The sequence below is a fragment of the Falco biarmicus genome, chromosome 9 (assembly GCF_023638135.1).
Source record: "Falco biarmicus isolate bFalBia1 chromosome 9, bFalBia1.pri, whole genome shotgun sequence".
In the NCBI taxonomy this organism is placed as follows: domain Eukaryota; kingdom Metazoa; phylum Chordata; class Aves; order Falconiformes; family Falconidae; genus Falco; species Falco biarmicus.
Window position 1 is genome coordinate 26,720,418 of NC_079296.1, and position 20,429 is coordinate 26,740,846.

General features: G+C 64.4%; 2 protein-coding genes across 8 annotated transcripts; one reads left to right on the forward strand and one right to left on the reverse strand.

The window, feature by feature from the left end:
• Positions 1 to 25: 25 nt before the first annotated feature.
• Positions 26 to 9,441, reverse strand: PDZD7 (PDZ domain containing 7). Of its 3 annotated transcripts, none has more exons than XM_056352248.1 (17): positions 9,365 to 9,441; positions 6,878 to 7,285; positions 6,552 to 6,692; positions 5,979 to 6,153; positions 5,454 to 5,630; positions 5,089 to 5,236; positions 4,803 to 4,863; positions 3,855 to 4,280; positions 3,152 to 3,355; positions 2,903 to 2,944; positions 2,564 to 2,721; positions 2,282 to 2,373; positions 2,045 to 2,136; positions 1,879 to 1,950; positions 880 to 1,374; positions 460 to 560; positions 26 to 328 (listed from the first exon to the last, which is right to left on the reverse strand). In XM_056352248.1, exons 2-17 carry the CDS (start codon positions 7,068 to 7,070, stop codon positions 179 to 181), a joined length of 2,727 nt encoding a protein of 908 aa, XP_056208223.1. In that variant the 5' UTR covers positions 7,071 to 7,285; positions 9,365 to 9,441; the 3' UTR covers positions 26 to 178. The 3 variants fall into 3 exon arrangements, with proteins under 3 accessions (XP_056208223.1, XP_056208222.1, XP_056208224.1); XM_056352247.1 differs by lacking the exon at positions 9,365 to 9,441 and adding an exon at positions 7,999 to 8,135; XM_056352249.1 differs by lacking the exons at positions 2,903 to 2,944; positions 9,365 to 9,441 and adding an exon at positions 7,999 to 8,134.
• SFXN3 (sideroflexin 3) lies at positions 8,354 to 14,441 on the forward strand. Of its 5 annotated transcripts, none has more exons than XM_056352252.1 (11): positions 8,354 to 8,512; positions 10,042 to 10,208; positions 10,436 to 10,606; positions 10,737 to 10,835; positions 11,109 to 11,184; positions 11,639 to 11,724; positions 12,138 to 12,265; positions 12,391 to 12,440; positions 12,596 to 12,645; positions 13,114 to 13,161; positions 13,464 to 14,441. In XM_056352252.1, exons 2-11 carry the CDS (start codon positions 10,045 to 10,047, stop codon positions 13,558 to 13,560), a joined length of 969 nt encoding a protein of 322 aa, XP_056208227.1. In that variant the 5' UTR covers positions 8,354 to 8,512; positions 10,042 to 10,044; the 3' UTR covers positions 13,561 to 14,441. The 5 variants fall into 5 exon arrangements, with proteins under 5 accessions (XP_056208227.1, XP_056208226.1, XP_056208229.1 ...); XM_056352251.1 differs by lacking the exon at positions 8,354 to 8,512 and adding an exon at positions 8,519 to 9,263; XM_056352254.1 differs by lacking the exon at positions 8,354 to 8,512 and adding an exon at positions 9,084 to 9,211.
• The last annotated feature ends 5,988 nt before the right edge of the window (positions 14,442 to 20,429 follow it).

A 20,429-nucleotide genomic window follows, 5' to 3' on the forward strand; every position in this document is an offset into this window, starting at 1 on the left:
CTGCTTGTCCTTTGACAATGTTGCCGGTGGTGCCCCCTACTCAGGTCCTGTTGCAGGCAGCTCCCCTGCGCCTGTGGGGCAGGTCTGGCTCTCGCATCCTCCGGCTGTACTGACTGGCCACAGCTCGGTGCAGGAATGAGCCGCGTGGGATGGCTCCTCGAAGCAAGGGGGTACAGCATCACTCCTGGGGGGCTCCAGGCACCCGCACCACCAGCTCCATGGGCTCCTTGGCTTTGTTGCGGTAGGCCTGGCGGATGATGTCCACAGCCCGCTGGTGGGTGACGTTCTGCAGGCTCTCACCATCCACTGACACCAGTTCCTGCCCAGCCTGCCCCCCCCCAAGGGAAAGCAGTGGTGTGAAGTGCAGCTCCTTTTGAGGTGCCAGGGGACTGCCAGCACCCAGTGGCACTGTGGGATGGGGGTGTCTGGATGCCTGCTCACTCCCCAGGGTCCCCATACCTTGAGGATGCCACTGAGGAAGGCGGCTCCTCCAGGGAAGATCTTCTCGATCTTCACAACAGGCTGCGCTCTTGACTCGATGCCGCCAGAGATGCTGATCCCTGTGAGGGAGCCGTGAGACCCTCAGACCTGCGTAGGCTGAGACCCCCGCACTCGCTCCCAGGCACAGCACCCCCTCCCGTGGGCAGCCATGCCTCCATCCTGCCCTGTTTTGGTAGGCCCTACACAGACATGCCAGGCTGGGGCATGGGCAGGGGCAGGTCCTCTTCCCTTCTAGTTCCGAAGGAGCACTTGGGGTTTTGCTCCCTGCCCCTTAAATGGGATGCCCCTTGCCAAGGAGGTGCAACCCATCCCAGTGATGCTGGTGCCAGGAGGAGGGTGCCCACCCCACCTCTGGGGTACCACCCATGTGCTACCCACCCAGTGAGTGCTTCAGCTTGGAGAGGGTGACGGTGAGCAGCCGATACTCCTCCTCCTCTTCTTCCTCCCCGCCAGCATCCCCAGGGCCATTGGTGGCTGCCCCAGCCCCCCTCTCACCCCCTGGCCCCCCAAAGAGAGGTGCGAGGGGGGATCGTGCCCGCCGGGGCCTCCCCAGCACCTCAGCCCCTCTGTCGGGCGCTGTCCTGGGGGGCTCCCTGTGCCAGGTGGGCCGGGGACTGCGCGAATGCCCGTGCCCCTCACCCGGCAGGGGCTCGGCCAGCAGCCAGTTGGGGGGACAGGGGCCAGCGGCAGGTGGGGGGTGGCTGGTGCAGGCGTAGGCATCCACTGGCACGTCGGGGAGTGGGGTGTAGGTGCGGGGGTGAAGCCGGCGGGGGCTGGGGGAGGCCCGCAGCCGGGCTGGGCTTGCCTGCAGCCCCCCAGCTTCCTCCGGCTCTGGGGCCCCCACCGGCTTCAGCAGGAACCCTCCCCGATAGTCTGCAACAAGAGGGGCTCAGGGATCCCCCCCAGAAACCCCCACAACCCCACTCTATGGGACCCCCACCACCCACAGATCCCCCAGGACCCCACAACCCAGCTGTCTGGGACCCCCACTATCTAGAGATTCCCTGGGAACCCCAAAGCCCTGGGACCCCCTTGGTGCTAAAGGCCCCAGATCTTCTTCCTCCAGGGACATTCAGACACCCCAGCCACCCTCCCTCACACCTCTGACACTCAGAGACCCTCAGGCACCCCAGCTCTCACCACAGACTCCCAGTCCTCCTCCCCAAGACACCCCTGGCACCCAGGATCCACAGATCCTGCTACTCCAGGACCTCCCAGCACCCAGGCGCGCCAGGTGCCCTCTCCCCTGGGACACCCTGCACCAAGACATGCCAGCTCCCTTTCTCCTCCCCCAAACTGCCCCCATACCCCCTCCACCCTGTACCCCCACCATGGGGCAGCCCAGTGACCAGGCAGACCCTATAGGGTGGCACTCACCAGGCACTGGTGTGATGAGGTGTCTCTTGGGGGGGACGTCATGGTGGGCTGGGCGGAGGGCAGGTGAGTGCACTGCAGTCAGGGAGAGCCACCAGTTACCCCCTGGGCTGTACCCACCTTGCCCACTACCACCCCCAGCCAAGGTCCCCAGCAGGCCAGGCTCTACCTGAGCGGCTTTTCAGGGCGTCGAAGGCTTCCAGCTCCAGGGGCATCACCATGCTGTCAAACCGGCCCAGGTCTGTGGGGGCCACCACGCTCCTGCCAGGGCAAAGGGAGGGGACAGGTTGTGGCAGCCTCTGGGATGGAGTGTGATCAGGGCTGGAGAGCATGTGTGAAGGTCTGGGTCCGTTCCACCCAGCTGGGCAGTATCGGGATACCCTGGGGTACCCCCAGTACCACCCACCTCACATCTCGCAGCAGCAGGACCTTCTCAGGCCGGTCCAGGATAGCTAGCAGTGGCCGCACCAAATCCTCCACGCTGCCCTCGTGCAGGTACTGCGGGTGCAGGAGGGGTGTCAGTGGATGGGTGCCTCCACGTGCCTCAGTTTAGCTCCCAGAGCTTAATGTGGGCAGGTAGCGCTGACTGCGGTGACCCCCCGGGATGCAGGAGCTGCCCAAGGATGAGCCCGGGGTGCCAGCACTGCTCTGCCTGTGCCCTGCCTGCACTCTGCCTGCAGTGCCATACCCGGGAGCAGTGGCGGAGCACAGCTGTCACCTCGTCGGGGCTGAGGAGGCGTGTGGCGGTGTCCTGGATGTGCGGGAGCCGGGCCTCGGGGTCACTGCCATTGGGCTGCAGGGTGGCAAAGCCCATGGGACCCAGGATGCTGGCACGCCGGCTTTTCTCTGGAGGAGCACAGCAAGAAGGGGTGGCCAGTGGGGCAGGGACTGCCCCAGACACCCCAGAAAGCCCCCCACCCCAACAGATCGCTCCACACCAGAGTCAGGCACATGCAGCATGGAGCCAGGCGCATGCAGAGCCTGCCCCCACCCCCCCACCCGCTGGGCACACAGGCACCCCAGTTACCCCGCTTCAGGCTCCGGATGACAAACTTCTGCACAGCACCTACTGCAAGGGAGATGGAGAGGGGTGAGCGGTGAGCGCCCAAGGAAGCTGGGCCCATCGCTGCCCATTGCCAAAACTGCATGGCTGGGGACCCCCCGCCCCCCATGCACCCCCTCCATGCCAGGACTGCCACAACAGGGCCATGGTGCCCACAGAAGGGGGGGACAAGTCCCAGATTGGGTCCGTCTCCGCCCTGTCCCCCACCAGTACCTCTGTCCCCATCGGGGCGCCCCAGGGACTTGGCGCGTGCCCGGCGGTCGGAGGCGGAGGGCTCCTGGCTGGGGGGGGCCCAGCTGTGGGTGGTGGCACGGCCCCCCTTGAAGAAGAGATTGACAAGGGTCTTGGAGCGGTGCAGCCCCGGGGGGGTTCCCCGTGCCCCCTGTCCCTCTGGCTTCTCCTTCTTCCGCTTCTCCTCTGGGGACAGAGCAGGGGGTTGGAGTGGAAAGGCCAGGGGATACCACCCCAAATCATGTTTGGGGGCAGGGAACTTGGGAGGGGAGGGGCGTTGGAGGGGCTACTGTGGGGCACTGACTGGAAGAGCGTCCTGCTGTGTGGTGTAGGGCTCTCCAGGGATCATGGAGCTGGGCTTTGGAGTGCCCAGAAAGCCCCAAGGACACAGGGCTGGGGCTATGGAGGGCTAGAGGATGCCCAGGGTTGGTGGCCAGGGGTCCATATGGTCTGGGGGCTATAGGGTGCCAAGGTAGGGGCCAGAAACTTGGCTACAGGATGCCCAGGAGCATGTGAGCCAGGTATTTGTGTGGGCATCTGTGGGCTATAGGACGATTGAGCAGGGCACAGGCTCCACATGGGGCAGGGGCTGAGCCATGGGACCCCCAGGGCCGGGAGTGTAGGGTTGGAGAGGGACCCTGGCCAGGAGGAAGTCCCACACGTGGGGCCATGTCCCGGTGCCTACCGGCGACGGTGAGGTCGCTCTGGGAGCGCGTGATGGGCTGCCGGGGCCGGCTCAGCGCCAGCAGCAGCGCTGTCTTGGGCGAGTGGGTGAAGGTCCGGCGTGGGTGGGTGGCAGGGGGCTCGTGGGCGCCCTGGCCCCGGATGGCCGTGTCCCGCAGCAGCTCAGGGGGCCGCACCGTGCGCCGCATCTCTGGCAGCCCCTCGGCAGCCGGTTCAGTCTGCATGGCCCGCTCAGCATGCTCCCGCACCCAGCCCCGCCGTGGCCCGTCCTCTGTGGAGATGGCCACGTCCACGGTGCGGGCAGGGGGCCCCGGGGTGGCCATCCCCAGCCCGTTCACTGCCCCCGGCACTGGCCCCGAAGAGTAGGAGGAGATGGAGGAGCTGGTCTCTGAGGCCTGAGACAGCTGCTGTAACTGCCCGTTGGTCACTGCAAAGGCACAGCAGGGACTTGGGGTGACATACCGTGGGGCCACAGGGAGCTCCACATCACCCCTGAGGACAAGGGACATCAAGGGGACCCACAGAGCCACAGGGACTGCAGGCCTGCTGGTGGTCACAGGGGAAGATCTGCATCCCCTACAAGGGACATGTGGGGTCCCACAGGGTCATGGGGACCAGTGGGCTAATGGCCATTGCATAGGGATCTTCATGTCCACTCCCAAGGATGAGGACAGGTAGGACCCTGCAAGATCACAGCACTGCTGGCCATGGCACGGGGCTCTTCATGTCTCCTCCAAGGATGGGGGTCAGGTGAGACCCTGCAAGCCCACGAGGACTGCAGGTGCTAATCATGACACCGGGAGCTTCATGCACCCTCCAAGGCCACGGGACTCCATAGCATGTAGAGCTTCTCCCTCCCCATGGTGACCAGATGCCGCTTGCATGGGGGTCCCAGCCCCCCCACACCCCAGCCGTGTCCCTGCCAGTACCCGCATGGCACTGCCCTTACAGCGACTGAGCCAGCAGTACTCGGCCACCATCTCCTTGTAGGCAGGGAACCGGCCCGTCTCCTAGGCACAGAGGGAGAGGATGAGGGGGTCAGTGCATGGCAGCCGAACCCGATCCGGTGCCAGCCATGAATAATGCATCGCCCCCGCTCGCCACCCGCCTGAAACCCAACCAGCCGGCAGCCACACCAGCCCCACGGGCGCCGGGCTGAGCTGGGGCAGCGCCAGTGTGGGGACACATTGACACCCCTCCTTGCCTGGGAGTCCTGTGGGGCTGGACGCGGGTACCTTAATGGTCAGCATGATGTGGGTCTGTCCCTTGAGCACCTCCACTGCCTTGCTATGGCTTATGTCTTCAAACTTGACTCCGTTGGCTGCAAGGACTTGGTCTCCCACCCGAATGCCGTTCTGCTCTGCCAGGCCCCCGGGGTCCACCCTAGGGCAGCAGAGGGGCAGGATGGGGCCAGACCCTTGCCGAAGCCCTGCTCCTACCCCACACCTCCGCCCAGGCAGCTCCGTGCCCCAGCACCCACAGTGGTGATGCCCACGATGAGGGTGGGAGGCTCAACCAGGGAGGGTTTGCCAAGCCCCAGCACGGGCACCGCAGGGATCGGGGTGCCATGTGCCCCTTGTGCCCCCTGGCGCAGTCGTACTTGGAGACGTAGATGCCGAGGCCGAACTCCCTGCCGCCGCGGATGTTGAAGCCCAGGCAGTAGTCGTCGGAGGTGGTGTAGAGGTGGACGATGCGCCGCAGTCCATCCTCGGAGCCACTCTCTGATGGTGTTGAGCCGCTTTTCTCCACCACCAGGCGCCTGTTCACCACATCCACCCTGGAGCATGGGCACAGTGCTGGGGGGGGCTCGGGAGTCCGGCTCTCACCCTCCAGCAGGATGAGGCCATTGGTGTCACCCAGTCACCCAGTGGCAGAGAGTGATGGGGATGGGGGGTGTTGAGGACGGGGCTTGCACCCACTCTGCCTGCTCCAGACCTTCCTATCCTACCCTGTGCCCCACTCTGGGCTCTCCCCACCTTTGTCAGAGGCCTCTGATGACCACCACCCTGGGTGTCCCCCAGCTTTGGGATCCTTCCTGTCCCCCAGCATCCCCCACGGAGCCTCCCCACCACGCCCTCCATGGCGTTAGACTTTGGGGTGCAGGCATGGGGTTTGCCCTGCTCACCATGCTGTCTTCTCCTTGGAGAACTTGATGCCTGGCACACGGCCCATCCGCCGGACCACCATGCGGAGGCGGTTGTTGCCAGTGAGGACCTTGACAGCACTGCTCATGGTGATGTTCTCCAGGCTCACACTGTTCACCTCCGTGATCTTGTCACCAACACACAGCCCAGCCTGCTCTGCATGGGACAGATGGCTCAGCTGGGCACCTCACCTGGCATGTCTCCTTGTTTGCCCTTGTTTGACATCCCCTCCCTAATTGTATCCCCAACCTGATCCAAACCCCATGGGAACAGAGTTGAGGATGCCTGGTAATCACACTGAAGCCATGGCAGGTATGGGGAGCTTGTCACCTTGCTGTGGCTTGGGGATGGAGCTCAGATCCATCAACATGGGGCTGCCCACTCCTGTCCCCTGCCCTTCTCTGTGGGAAGCCTGAAAACCCCACACAGCCAGAGGCAGCAGGGAGCGAAGGGTGGCATCATCGCTGCAGCACTGTGTCACTGGGAGCTCCCCAAGAGGGTCTTGCTGGTATCTGCCTGTCCCCACCGGTGTCCCTCACCCTGCCCCCACTTACCAGCAGCGCTGCCCTCCTCCACTTTGCTGACAAAGATGCCCAGCCCATGCTCAGAGCCACCGCGGACACTGAAGCCCAGCTTGCCGTCCATGCTCTTCTCCACTGTGATGGCGTTGATGATGTCGCTCTCATTGCTGCTAGCTGTGGGGATGGGATGCAACATGCAACATGTCACCCAGGCTGGGTGCAAGCAACGGCAGGGAGGGTGTCTCTTGCCGGGGATGTCCCCAGTCCCAGGACAGCTCTCCCTGCCCCCAGACCCAGGGAACCCAGGCATCCAGCCCCCCGGCCACGCGGTGGGCAGAGGGCTGGGACACCCCACTCACCTTCGATGGGAGTGTTGATGAGGATGACGCGGCCCATGGGGGACGGGGCTCGGCTGCCCCGGGCGGCCCCGTTGAGCAGGCGGCTCTGCTTGCTGAGGAGGCAGTGGGGAGCCAGGCTGGCCTCGCTGCTGGAGCTCCGCGACCAGCTGCCTGCCGTCATCCCCGAGTATGCCATGTCCCAGCTCTGGGCCATGGCGGCGCTGGGCACCCCGGCGTCCGGGTGTCCGGCTCGGAGCTGGCTGCGTCCTCACGGGGCCGGGGCTGCCCGCCGGCCAGGAGGGGACATGGCATAGTCCAGCAGCACATGCCCGGGCTCGGGCACTGCTCCCTCTTAGCAGCACGATGCTGGAGCCAGCTGGTGTGGGTGCTTGGTGCTGGCAGGATGGGTCCCGGGCGCAGCGGCAGGGCCTGAGGGGGACAAGGAGCTGCATGACGCCCTCTCCAGCCCTGTACCCTCCTGCCCTATAGCACCCCGGGGGCCAAACTGCTGCAGGACCCCTGGGGACCACCAAGGGGGCCATGGGCACAGCCCGCTCTGCCCTGGGGCAAGGATGCCAGGGTGAAAAGGGGCTTTTCCTGGCAGCGTAAATCCGGAATAGGGGGTGCACAGGGGCTCTGCCTGGCAGCGTAAGTCTGGAAAGGCTCTGGAGAGGGGGTGCGGGGACCTCAGCTTTACACCGGGGAGCAGGATGTGATCCCCCCGGCCCCTCCCTGGGGAGGCTTTGCAGCAGAAGAGGAGGGAGAGCCGCTCCCCATCCCGCCCGGCGCCCCTCCGGATTTACACCGCCGAGAGTTGCCGTGGGGCAAGGGGCGGCCCCGTGGCCCCCCGGGGTAGTTCCCGCGGGGATTTTCCAGGCGTGGGTCAAACGCCACCACGCCCACGCGCACCCCCCCGCCCCCCGCCCCGCTTCGTTCCCCGCTCGCCCCAGCCTGACCTCAATAAATAAGTGATGGCCCGTGCCAGAGGGACACGTCGGTGTCCCCGACGCCTGGCAGCCCCCCGCGGCGCCCCCCCCCCGCTGCCCCCTCAGCACCAGCCAGCGCTGCCCGCTCCCCGAGGGGGCGCCGGGGACCCCCCACTACCGCCGTCTCCCCCCGCCCCCGCCCCGTGCCCTCCTCACCTGTCCCCATGGTGCCACCTGCGAAAGAGACACCTGGCAGCGCGGGGGGGATGGAGAGGCCGGGGGGAGCAGAGCCGCCTCCCGCCCCCCCGCCCGCGGGGATTGGCTGCCCCTGCGGGACCGGCGCGGCCATCGGGCGCGGGAGCTGTCAATCAAGAGCGGCCAGGGCTGGCCCCGCGGCTGGTGGGGGGGAGCCCTGCGTGTGTCTGTCCCCACGGACACGGCGTGGCGGGGCCCGGGGGGGCGCGTCCCCCCGCGGGGCTGCGTGGGGCGAGGGCAGCGGTGCCCCACCGAACCCCTCCCTTCGCGCGCAGCATCCCGGGGGCACACGGGGGAAACTGAGGCACGGCCAAGGGAGGGGGCGTGTCGTGTTCCCCCGCTCACGCCGGTGAGGCGAGCCGGCGTCCCCCCGTGCCCCCCGCCCCGGGGGGCGTCGCTTCCACCCCAGGCTGGCCGTGACCCCCCGGCGGGGCCCGGCGCCGCCACCGCGAACCCGACACCGCGGCGGTTTCAGGTGATGCGCGGCGGCCGGGGGGGCTGCGGGGGGGCTGCCGCCGGGCGGCGGAAGCGCTGACCGGGGTGGGGGGGTCCCCCCACTCCCACGGGGCCAGGGTCCGCGCGACGCCCCGGCGCAGCCCCCGCGGGGAACCGCGACACCGGGTGGGGGGGGAGCGCCTGGGGTAGGGGCGGGGGGGGCCCGACGGGCGTGGGGACACGCACCCACAAGCACATACACCCCATGCACTCGCACCTCCACGGCATGCGTGTCCGTGCCCCTGCGCACGCGCACGCGTGCAAGCCGGGCCGCGCCGCCTGTGCGCACACTCACGCGCAGCCACGGAGCGCCGCTGCGCGCGCACGGGCGCACACGCGTGTACGCCGCCCCGCTCGCGCACCCCCGGGCGGGCGCAGCCGCGCACGAGCAGCCGCCCGCCGCTGCGGAGGAGGCGCTGCCCGGCACGCGCGCGCTCGCCGCTGCCCCGCCACGCGCGGACGCTGACGCGGCACGTGGGGGCGCGACGTTACAAGCGCGCGGCGCCTGGCGCCGGCATCAAAACCCGCGCGAGCCCGCGGATGCACGCGGCGGCGGCGCGGCCGCCCGGGTGGGCCCGGCCGCGCGCCGGAGCCCGCACGTGGACGGCCACGTGAAAACACACGCGGGCACCCGAGTGAGCGGAAGCCGACGTGAGCGCGCGCAAGCGGAGACAGACCCGCACGTGAGCGCGCACGCGCGCACCCACGTGAGCGCACACGGGCACACCCACGTGAGCACGCGCGCCCACGCGCGAGTACTCCCGCGCAGCCACGCGCGCAATCGAGGGGGGAGGGGGGTGGGCGCAGACGCCGCGTGCAGCTCGGCACGTACCGCCCCCCGCCGCCGGCCCGGTCCCGCGTGTCCCCGCCGCCCCCCGCGCGGCGCCGCCCGGTTCCCCCCGCCGCGGGGCCGCCCCCCCGTGACGAGGCCGCACGTCAGCGCGCCGGGCGGCAGCGGGGCGGTGGCGCGGGCGCGGCCCGGGGAGCTGTGAGTGCGGGGGCGCCGGGGGGGGGGCGCGGGGCGCAGAGCCCCGCTTCGCGCGGAAGGTGGGGCGCGTTCCGGTCCTTGCCGGGAGGGGCATTCCGCCTCCCCTCGCCCTTCCTCGCCCCGCCCCGGGACTGGCAGCAGCCGTACCCCCGAGGTGGCGGTCCCCGCCCCCCCCCCTCCCCCCAGTGGCCAGGTGCTGTGCTGGGGTCGGGGTCCGTAACTGTCCCGGTGCTGGCGTAAATGGGGTGGGGGGCTCCCCACTGCCTGACTGCAGGGTGAGGAGGGGTGCGGTGGTGGGGTCACCCACCCACCAGCTGCCCCACCTGCTGGGGGGGCTTGGGAGGCCGCACACAGATCCGCTGCAATCGGGCTCCCCGTGTGTCGTCGTTGTCCCCCCCGTGTCCCGTCCCCCCTCCGTGTCCCCCCAGGCTGGGGATCAGCAGGGATGGGATGCACACGCGGGCACTGCATCCCGGGCACTGCATCCCACCGCATCCCACGTAGCCACCCCCCCTCCCCAGGAGATGCCGCCCTCCCTGCCGGCTACCATCAACATCCGGGAGCCCCGCTGGGACCAGAGCACCTTCCAGGGCCGGGCCAAGCACTTCTTCATGGTGACCGACCCCCGAAACCTGCTGCTCTCGGGGGCCACGCTGGAGGAGGCCCGCCGGGTGGTGGAGGAGTACAGGTACCCGGGGGGGGGGGTTGGGGGGGGGGGGGCATACCCCAGCGCCCATCCCAGGCAGAATACAGCCTCGGAGCCATCCCCATGGGTGGGAGCAGGAGCGGTGCTGGCCCCCCTCGCCAAAGCCAGCCCCCCAGATTGCCTGGCTGGTCCCCACGTAGGTTGGGGGACCAGACAGGACATGGGTGCGGGCAGAGGGTCTCCCAATGGGTGCTACTTTTACCTGCCAGAGCGGGCACGGTACCCCCGGGGCTGACGGAGGACCAGCTGTGGCGGGCGAAGTACATCTACGACTCAGCTTTCCACCCTGACACGGGCGAGAAGATGCTCCTGGTGGGGCGCATGTCCGCCCAGGTCCCCATGAACATGACCATCACCGGTTGCATGTTGACCTTCTACAGGTACCTGTCCCCTTCTCACCCCAGGGCCAGGAGGGTGCCCCAGGGCTGGGGGAACCCCACAGTGCGCTGGTGCTGTAGGAGCACCAGTTGGCATCCCCCAGTCCCACCAGCACCCTCCTTTCTTTGGTAGGACCACGCCGGCCGTGCTGTTCTGGCAATGGGTCAACCAGTCCTTCAATGCCATTGTCAACTACACCAACCGCAGCGGGGATGCACCCATCACTCCTAGGTAAGCACCCCTCTGACCAGGTCCTCGGGGCACCCCAAAATGCTGAGGGGGTGCCTTGAATAGCTTCTTGAATAGTGCGGGGCTGTGAGATGGGATGATGGGGACCTGGTGCTGCCAGAGATGGACAGCAGTGAGGCCGTCAGGGTTGGTGGTAGAGCCGGGAGAGGAACCCAGGTGCCCTGGTGCTATTGGAGGGCATACTGTCCCCTCATGTGGAGGCTGGGGGTGGGATGGGGGATCCTGGCTTATCAGTGTCATCTCCTGCTTTGGCAGCCAGCTGGGGACAGCCTATGTGAGTGCGACCACAGGAGCAGTTGTCACAGCGCTGGGGCTCAAATCTCTTACCAAGGTAAGGTGGCCCTTGGCCATCACTGGCCAGGGCACCTGGACCCTCCCTGGGGGGTCTCCCTGGAGCTCTGAGCTGAGCAGGGGATTCACCCCATCACCTGGGGCAGGGGAGAAAATGGAGGAAAGGGGCTTCCTGGGGACACCCACACAAGGCAGCCCCTCTCCCCCGTGACAGCTCTGGAGGTGACCTGTCCCTCCAGCCCTGCTCCATCCCCTGCTGCATGTCTCCAGGCTTCTTTTACCCATCAGCCTCCCCCCAGGGCTGGAAGGGGATGTGGGACCCCCTGAACCTCCTGGGCTTTCAGCAGCTGGGAGTTGCAGGGGAGGAGGGAATGGTTTCCCCAGTGGGGCTGGGACACCCCGAGGTCTTGCAGGGGGACGGTGGCAGACCCAGGGACAGCCAGCTCTGCCCCCAGACCCTCTGCATGACGTGCTTCCTGCTTGCCCCCCCCCAGCACTTGCCAGCTATCGTTGGCCGGTACGTACCTTTTGCAGCTGTGGCTGCTGCCAACTGCATCAACATCCCGCTGATGAGGCAGAGGTGAGCCCCTGGGCTGGGCTGGGGTGCTGGGGCTCACATCAGGGTTCACCGGGCACTGGTGGGGATGTGGGGAGCAGTGCCCTGGGCTTGCAGGGGACTTCTGCCCTGGCCCTGCTGGCATCCCTTACCCTGGGGGGTTGCTTTGAGGGTACAAGCACCCAGTTGCATCCCAAGGGGTTATCGGTTAAGCTGGCTGTGAACTCCCCATCCCCATCCAGCCCTGTGGAGGACCCCTCAAGTGAGAATGTCGGTCTAGCTGTGACCCCCCCGACTTATTATGCAAGCAGTGGGTGGGGGATACACGAGGATGCCAAGCTCCCTTGGAGCTGTGCCCCTGTGCTGTGTTCCTGCCCTGTCCCTTGATCCCCCCACCCGTATACCTTGGATCCCCCTCACCCCTGCTCTCCCTGCAGAGAGCTCAAGCTGGGGATCCCTGTCACGGATGAAAATGGGAACCGCCTGGGCGAGTCCACGGCTGCAGCCCAGAAGGCCATTTTCCAGGTGGTGGTGTCCCGCATTGGCATGGCAGCCCCAGCCATGGGTGAGTGTCCCCTCTTCCACCTGTGTCTGGGGGCTGCAGCCAGTCCCTGGCAGCATGGGACGGGGTCTCAAGGCTGGCAGGGGGCTGTGAACACTGGGTGCTCATCTCCTTCCCCTCTGCCGCAGCCATCCCCCCGATGATCATGAACATGCTGGAGAAGAGAGCTTTCCTGAAGGTACTGGTGGTCTTGGGACAGGAGGGTGGGCAGGGGTGCATCCCCGTAACTTGTCACAGTTCTGGCACCCCTCGGGGCTGGTACTCCATGAGGGAACAGCCACCTTCGCACCCCGTCTGCCCCACTGACACGCAGCATCTCCCTGTCCCCGGCAGCGGTACCCGTACCTGAATGCTCCCCTGCAGGTTGGCCTGGTGGGACTCTGGTAAGTCACCCTCCACCGGTGGGCATCACCCCAGGAACGGACCGAGCCTGGGAATGGGGGGAAGTGCTACTGGGGGGTCTGCTTGGCAGGGGAGGGAGGTGAGGGCCAGCCCAGAGCTTCTTGAGGGGATGCCAGAGCCTGGCCAGGCTGGTGGCCCCACCACAGGCACCAGGTATGGGATAAGACATCCTGGGACTGGGAGCTATTTTGCTCTATCTTATGTCTCTCAAGCTTGCCATGGGCTCCTGCTCAGCATTGCTGTTCCCCAACACTGATGGGGACAGGCTTTGCCCCACTTCAGGAGCCGGATGTAGGGTCTGCGGAGCTTGGAGAGGGCATTCCTTACCCCTTTCCTGGCTGAGCACCCAGCATAGCTCTGGGCTGTCTCATTGTTGCTTGGGGATCAGGCCACGGGCGGGAGCAGGTGATGGATGCAGCCCTGCTTCTCTCCATGTCTTTCCCTGGCAGTTTGGTGTTTGCGACCCCGCTGTGCTGCGCACTCTTCCCACAGAAAAGGTAAGGACGGGCACCTTGCCTGCATGTGTGGCTCCCATGGGGTAGGGCACGGGGTGCAGGCAGGGGGTCTGTAGGCTCCTTGTGCTCCCTGACTCCCAAGAGATGCTTTCGCTCTTTGAGCAGCTGGAGGCTTGAAGCTCTGTGCACACACATGTCCCCGTGCACGGGCAGTGATGCAGACCCAAAGGTCTGCACTGGGCCATGGGGACAACGTCCCTGTGGGGTGCAGCAGGTGGTTTCCCAGCCTGAGGCCACTGGTGGATATTCCCCCTCCATCCTCTGTATCCATGTCCCCATGGCAGCTCGATGGCCGTGAGCCGCCTGGAGCCTGAAGTCCAAGCTCGGATCCGGGAGAAAGACCCACGGCTGGAGACCGTCTACTTCAACAAAGGGCTCTGAACAGGGGTCCCGGGGTAGCCGAGATGCGTGCTGCAGAGCCAACACATTGCTGAGCTTCACCCCTCGAATCCCTTCAGGGCTGCCACCTCTTTCCCTTGGCCATCTCTTGTCCGTAGGTCCCAGGTGCTCTGTGCTGCTTCCCGGGATGCCTGCAGCCACGCAGCACCACGCTGCGCTGAACCCCATCCCCACACCTGGGCTCAGCCCGGCTCTGGGGACCTGCTTGGCTGGCTCACCCTGTGTGTGCCCATAGCTGTGTGCAGTGCACAGGGAAGCACTAGCAGCAGCACCAGGGACCCTGCGAGCGGAGGTGTGGGGTGGAGAAGGAAATGGTGCTCCCCAGCTTTAGGAGGCAGCAGGCAATCATGGCGACTGAGAGTTGAACCCTCTGCAGGCACCCTGTGTTCCCCAGCGGTTCAGCAGCTGGTGCCTGGGGATGGCAGAGCAGCTCTCAGAGAGAGCTCCCCATACCCAAAATAGCTGTCTGTGTGTGAGTGATTTCAAGTGCACATGGTGGCTCAAAACCAGGGGGGCCCTCCCAGCCCAGGCTTGTGCTCTCAGCTCACCCTCTGCTCTCCTCTGGGCTGCTCTGGGGATTTAATCTGGCTTTCTGCTTCTTCCATCCCCAAAGCAAATGGCACATTTTAATCCCAGTAGAGAGTGCCCCTTTTTCTTCTCATGTTAACGCCATCTCTGTGCAGGCTGGGCTCCCCCCGAGGGGTCACTACCCCTTCCTGGAGTTCTTGCTTTCAGGTGGACCTTCTCAAATAGCTTTAAGTGCACTGTGGTTTCCTCTAGTTATTTTTTATATACATATAATGTACCTATATATACCAAATAATAAAGGCAGATTGTTTATAGAAAACAAAAAGCAAAGAGAAGCGTGTTGCTTGCTAATTGGTATACGGTGGAAAGGGACTGCCGTTGGGGTGAGGATGGGAGTGGGAGGGAGGGGCAGATCAGCTGCCAGGGTGCCCCTGTGCCCCCCAGAGCTGGCCTCTGCTCCCCGTTTTCCAGCCTGCTCCCTTTGCAGCAGCTCCTGCTGGCTTGGCGTGCGGTTAAGCTCATCCAGCTGTCAGGAGGGCTTTTTTTAGCACAGTCAGCTTTGCACCTCGCTGCTGTGCAGAGGGGCTCTGCTAAGCTGCTGCCCTGGATACTGGTGGTTTGGAGAGGCCAGAGTGTCCCCCTGGCTCTGCCCACGCTCCCACCCCCTCTTGCAGCCCGTTCACAGGATGCTCTGCTTCAATCCCAGCCCCGAGCCTGCGCCTGCCTCTCCAGTGAAGCTATTTTTATCCCGCTTTCTATACATGGGATCTATCACAACATCTCTGCTGTTGGGGACCCTGGCAAACCTGCGGGCAGCAGCTGCCTCCCCCTCAGCTTTCTGTCTGGCCAGAGCAGTCAGGAGCAGCAATCAACGTCCATGCAGGGAGAGGAGGGATGGAGGCAACGGTGCTCTGCAGAGCCCCTGCACCAAAGAACAGAGGAGTGAGAGTCACTGCGAAGCCCAAGATGGGCAGAAATGGCAGCTGGTGAGATAAGGGCCAGGCAGCCCAGAGCCACCCTGTGGCTTCCCTGGTGGGCAGGGGCTGGCAGAGGCTTGGCTGGGGGTGCTCCCCCCAGCAGGGACAGCCAGCAGGACACCTGCACCCAGCACCCACCCAGGGTGGAGGGGTGTAACTGGGACAGGCATGTCGGAGATCTGTCCCCCTCCTCCTGCTGGCCCCAGCATATTGCAAATATCTCCCCTGAGCCAGCCATTGGCGGCTTATAAATAATGCAGCCCCTTGCCGTGCAATAAGGGCTTGTCAGTAGCTATTCTGCTCTCATAAATTAAAGATGAAAAGGTACAAGGCTCTTGCCAGAAAAATGAAGACAAATTTTTAATAGCTTGCCAAGACACAGGGAGATGGAGCGCTCGGGAAAAATGAATTACGTTTTTATTATGTGTTTTATTGTGATGTAATTGAACGGGATTAGCTGAGAATACAATATATTTCCAGGGCAGTGCAAAGAAAACAAAAATAATAATGACACCTGCACACCCCCAACCCCCACCCCCAGGCCCTGCACCACAAGCCTGTATGGGGACATTCCCCAGGCATGCACCGGCTGGGAGGTGGCCCTGAGCTGCTGGTGGCTGTGAGAAGCAGAGGTGGGGATGAGAGAGACACTGAAGGGGACAGGGGAACTGGAGATGCAGGGGCTTGGGGTGGCTGGGTCAGGCTGGATGGGCAGGCAGGGTCTGGGCTCACCCCAAGAGCCCTCAGAGCTGTGGGGCTGGGGTGCAGGGCAGAGTGGCACAGCAGCACTCAGCCACACAGAGCCACTGGGTGTCTTTCACCCATCCCTGTGTCCCCAACTGTTTTCATCCCATCCCTGAGATCCCCTTTGGTCTGTCCCCCACCTGCACAAGCTGGCACTGCTAGGCTGAGACCTGGCAAACTTGGCTTGGGTGGGGAGCAGGTCTGGGATGCTGCCCTGCAAACCAGCCATGCTGGCTGTCCTCTCCCAGAGCTAGCAGCATTGCGGCGAGCTCACTGGCTTTGTCACTTTGCTGGGCTAGGGAGGACCTGTCCCCATGGATCCCTTGGTTGGGGGGAAAAAAAGATGACCTACTGGCTGGTGAGTTTTGGGGGACTGACAACCCAAAGGGAACACTGTTGCCTCTGCGGGGGAGCCCAGGACGCAGCAGTAGATAGAGGGTAGCAAGGATGCTCGGTCCCTTCCTGAGCTCGCTCATCCCAGAGGTCACAGGCCAGTCCCCAAAAGGCAGCAACTGGGTGCCCTCAGAGGTGCTGGGTGTGCTGGGCTGGGGACATTGATTGGTCCCTGGCATTTTTAATGAGCTGCCCGACCACAAGCTTTAACCTTGCCCGTAATGAGGGCAAGCAGCAGCAATTCCTACCACCACAGCCGGCTCCCCCAGCCTTAATGAGCTAATCAATACTTGTTCTCAGCTTAATTTCCAGCTAATTGCTCTTTAATGACGCCTGGAAATGGGCAGCCTCTTGCGGGGGGGGGGGGGGGGGGGAGGGGGGGAGGCAGGCTCCCCCTCCCCAGTGCCCATCCCCAGCGAGAGGGGGTGCCGGGGTACTGATGATGGGTCACCTTCCTTGGCTGTGTCCCAGCCCCGCTGATGCTGCTGGAGGGTGGCAAAGGGGACAGCGGGCAAGCGCCACTGAGCTGGCAGCACCTTCTGGAGCACCCACCCGAATCGGGGGCGCTATGCAGCCCCGTGCACACAGGGCAGGCTGAGCAGAGGGTTCCCGCACCCCAGGAGGGTCCCCAAGCCCCTCAGGACACTACGTTTCGGTGGGAGCCCCCAGGGTGTGCTGGAGGGGGAGGGTAGTTGTTCTGGGGTGCAGGGAGATGGGGGGGCGCTGAGGTGGCCATGCATTGCTCCAGGATCTGCGAGTCCCAGGTACAGGGTCGGTGCCACAGCAAGGGGACGGGGACGAGGCCAACAGTGCCCTGGAGGTGGCAGCAGAGACCCCGCTGCCCGCAGCGCCTGCCCGCACCCGTGCTGGGGCAGCCCCGGGCAGTGCGGGGGGACAGGCGGGGACCTGCAGGAGGTGCCCCCGTGTGCGGGGGGTCAGCGGGGCGGGGGGAGCCTGGCATGTGGCGGGGCGGTGGGAACCGCGCCGACCTGGCCCCGAGGTGTCAAAGTTGGCACGGCTGTGTCACCCGAGGGGACGGGCGGGGGGACGGGCGTCCCCGGGAACGCACCCCCGCCGCCCGTTTGGTTCCTGGCCCCGGGTTATGCGACCTGCTTTTGAATGGGGCTGGTGAAAAAAAAAACAACAGCGAAAGCGGAGGGACGGATTCCTGCGGGGAAGAAGCCGAGCCGCATCCAGCTCTGCGAGCCACGGCTCCTACCGGAGGGGCTCAGGGGGCTCCGGCCGGGGAAACCGTGGCAGCCTGGGGACCGGAGCATCCCTCGCCACTGGCCATCGCTCCTCGGGGCCAGCTGAGCGTCCCTTCTGCACACTGCTGCAACCGCTTCCCCGAGAATTTGCTGGTGCGTTTGTTCTTGGGAGGAATTTGGTCTGGAAAAGCCTGGGGAAACCTGAGTCTGGCTGTGTCCCAGCATGGGTCCTGCCTGGCACGCAGGTGGGAAGGACCTGGCTGCTGCCCATTCCTTGTCCCTGTGACAGACCCCCAGGATACGGGTGGGACCTTCCAAGACCCATGTGGCCTTGCAGTGGACTGGCTGGATCTTGGCTTCGTGAGGCTGCTCCAAATGGCAGGAAACAGAGCAGAGCATCAGTGTGCTTGAAGTGAAATGAAGGAGATTTGGTTTATGATCAGAATGAGACCTCCGTGGCTGCAGGCAGTGTGTGCTGGCAGCACCCCTGTCCCAGCATCTCCCAGTGACAGTTGCTTCTGCCATGACATAACCCGCATTCCCATCCCCGCCAGCCCAGCCCCTGCGCTGCTTGCCAGCCCTCCCTGACATGACATGCATTGAGTCACTTGGCCCAGGGCTTTTTTTCCACGGTGAGTTTTTTCCTTGGCCTCATCTGCTGTGAGACCCAGATCCCCATGGGGTGGTCCAGGAGATCAGCCCAGGGTCGGGATGAAGGGGGGCTGTCAGTGGAGCCAGGAGCAGTGGGGCACTCCAGACCGGCTGAGACATCTCTGCCATCAGGGGCACATCCTGATGACAGAGTTCTGGAGGGATGCCATAGCCATGGGTCTGCTGGGAGGATCCACAGCCTCCTGGCTTCAGTGGGGCCATCGTGGGGAGGGGAAATGGTGATGGGGAACAACCTGCCAGGGAGGGAGGGAGGGGCTTTGGTGCTTGAGGCTCACTGTGCCTTCAAAGCCCAATTTCAGGAGCTTCACTGGGCTCACGGCAAGTGAGGAGAAAGGTGGGATAATTGGCCAGCATGGGCAGGGAGCAGGAAATGTAATTTACCCCAGTGCCAGGCCACGCAGGGCTGCAACCACCCTTTTTTCCCCCAGATCTGGTCCCAGCAACCAAAGCCACAAGCTCCAGGTGTAGCCCCTGGCTGCACTGATTGAATCGAGGTGTGATTGAGCACAACTTGTTAAGCACAGGTTAGATCTTCCACCCCTCATTCATAGCTGTTACTATTTATTAGCACATTCAATAGTCTCATTAAGTAGGAGGTTTAATTACCTGTCAGGTTTGAGCTCCATCTTACTTAGCTGAGTCACACTACCCGTCACTTCTAGGTGCTGGGTTGTGTTGCACCATGGCTGGAGCTTGCCCTGCTCAGATCTGTGGTTGAATTTCACCTCTGACTGGGGGATGTCCATCCAGAGATGTGTCCTCTTTCCACCTTGTGAGTGGCAGATGTTGCAATGATGCTCAGATGAATCTGGCACCCAGAGGCCATGGTAACACCAGGCCCCTGGGCCATGGCGCACAAGAAGGAGCCAGGGCTGGGGTCCTCGTGTGTGGGGAAGGACAGCAACACTGGGGGCTGTCCCCCCTGCCAAAGGCAAGAGAAGCAAATAACCAGGGGACCATTGCTGGACCCGCTTTTCAGCAGTGCCTGGGGTTTAAGTGTTAGCTTTGCTCCTGTGTGGGCTGGCATCTGGGGCCAGGCTCACTCCACTGCTTTGGCCCTTGTGTGGGGCAGTGAGGGTGCACTTGGTGGAGGGATACCCAAATATGCAGGCAATGCTTTGTCCCAGGGTGGGAAAGCAGGGCACGGCAGAGGCAGCCTGGAAGGCTCAGCACCCCTGGCTGGATCACCTACAGCCTGTCCATCCCCTCTCTGCTCCAGCTCTGGGGGTGCATGTAGGGAGACCTCAGCCCCTCCTCATTTTTTCCTGGCTCACAAAGCAGCTGTAGCCCCAGCTGCTCGGTAACTTGTGGATGTGGGGCCCAAAAACCTGGCAGGGCACGCCAGGACCGCGCTGGATGGGCCAGGCAGGGGGAGCCAGGGAGGGAGGCAGCCCTGAGCCAAGGGGCTGGGGGCCGCGGAGGGGGAGCGGGATGCAAGGCTGAAGGCAGAGCCGGCAGGAAGCCCCCCTCTGCAGCGAGGGGCTGGAGGGGGGGTGGCTGGCAAAGGTGGGTTTAGGGGGGCTGAAGCCTGGCACGTTTTGTGTTGTTAGGCACGGCTGGATTCACAACGTGACTGAGTGAAAGCACCGGAGCCCGGAACGAATTTGCAGGAGGGCGCTGAAAGCAAATGCAGATTTTTGCTGCGTGGTGAAGGAAACCAGATCCTCTGAGGGGTCCTGCAACGACTTCGCTTTGCCTGAGCTTTACCAGGAAAGCAAATCCCACAAATTCCTCGCCTGGAGGAGGGGAGTGGGCTGTGGGATCCCCCCGGCACAGCAGTGGGAGCAAGATGCAAATGCACAACGTGTTTGTGCTGCAAAGGCACGCTGGGTCCCCTGCTTCTGGGAGCCAGGGAAACTGAGGCAGGGAGCAGCTCTGGAGCCCCAGCTCTGTGCATGCAGGTTTTGTACTGCTGTGGCATGGAGCAGCCCTACCACTGCTCCTGACCGCTCTGCTCCAACCAAGGTAATGCCATTGCTTGCACCCCAGTACCCCTTTTTACCTGGCTCACGGTGTGGGGTGAGCACAGACATCCCGCAGGAATTATACCCCCGTTTAATTACAGCAGCTGCTCAGTGTTTCAGCCTGTGTTTCCCACCCAAATTAGGTTGAGAGATGCTTTTGCTCACTTCCCCAGCCATTCCCAACCCTGGTTTTTTCCTTCCCATTCACTTGTCTCCACGGACCCCTGAAAAACTGGTCTCTGCCCCATAGCCCGGTCCCCTCCTGCCCCATGGATGGAGCTGAGCATCAGCTCAGGTCCCGACACACGGCTCGGGGTGACCCCGGTGCGGAGGGGGCCGGAGCGGCAGAGCGCCGGGGCCGGGGT

Bases quoted from the DNA above. Each gene is read 5' to 3' on its own strand.
- PDZD7 (XM_056352248.1), bottom strand. From the start codon at position 7,070: ATGGCCCAGAGCTGGGACATGGCATACTCGGGGATGACGGCAGGCAGC. The intron at 3,356-3,854 runs GTAGGCACCGGG...CTCTGTCCCCAG, and splicing joins GAGCGACCTCACCGTCGCCG to AGGAGAAGCGGAAGAAGGAG. The intron at 2,722-2,902 runs GTAACTGGGGTG...GTGCTCCTCCAG, and splicing joins CATCCGGAGCCTGAAGCGGG to AGAAAAGCCGGCGTGCCAGC.
- SFXN3 (XM_056352252.1), top strand. From the start codon at position 10,045: ATGCCGCCCTCCCTGCCGGCTACCATCAACATCCGGGAGCCCCGCTGG. The intron at 10,836-11,108 runs GTAAGCACCCCT...CTGCTTTGGCAG, and splicing joins GATGCACCCATCACTCCTAG to CCAGCTGGGGACAGCCTATG. The intron at 11,185-11,638 runs GTAAGGTGGCCC...GCCCCCCCCCAG, and splicing joins GGCTCAAATCTCTTACCAAG to CACTTGCCAGCTATCGTTGG.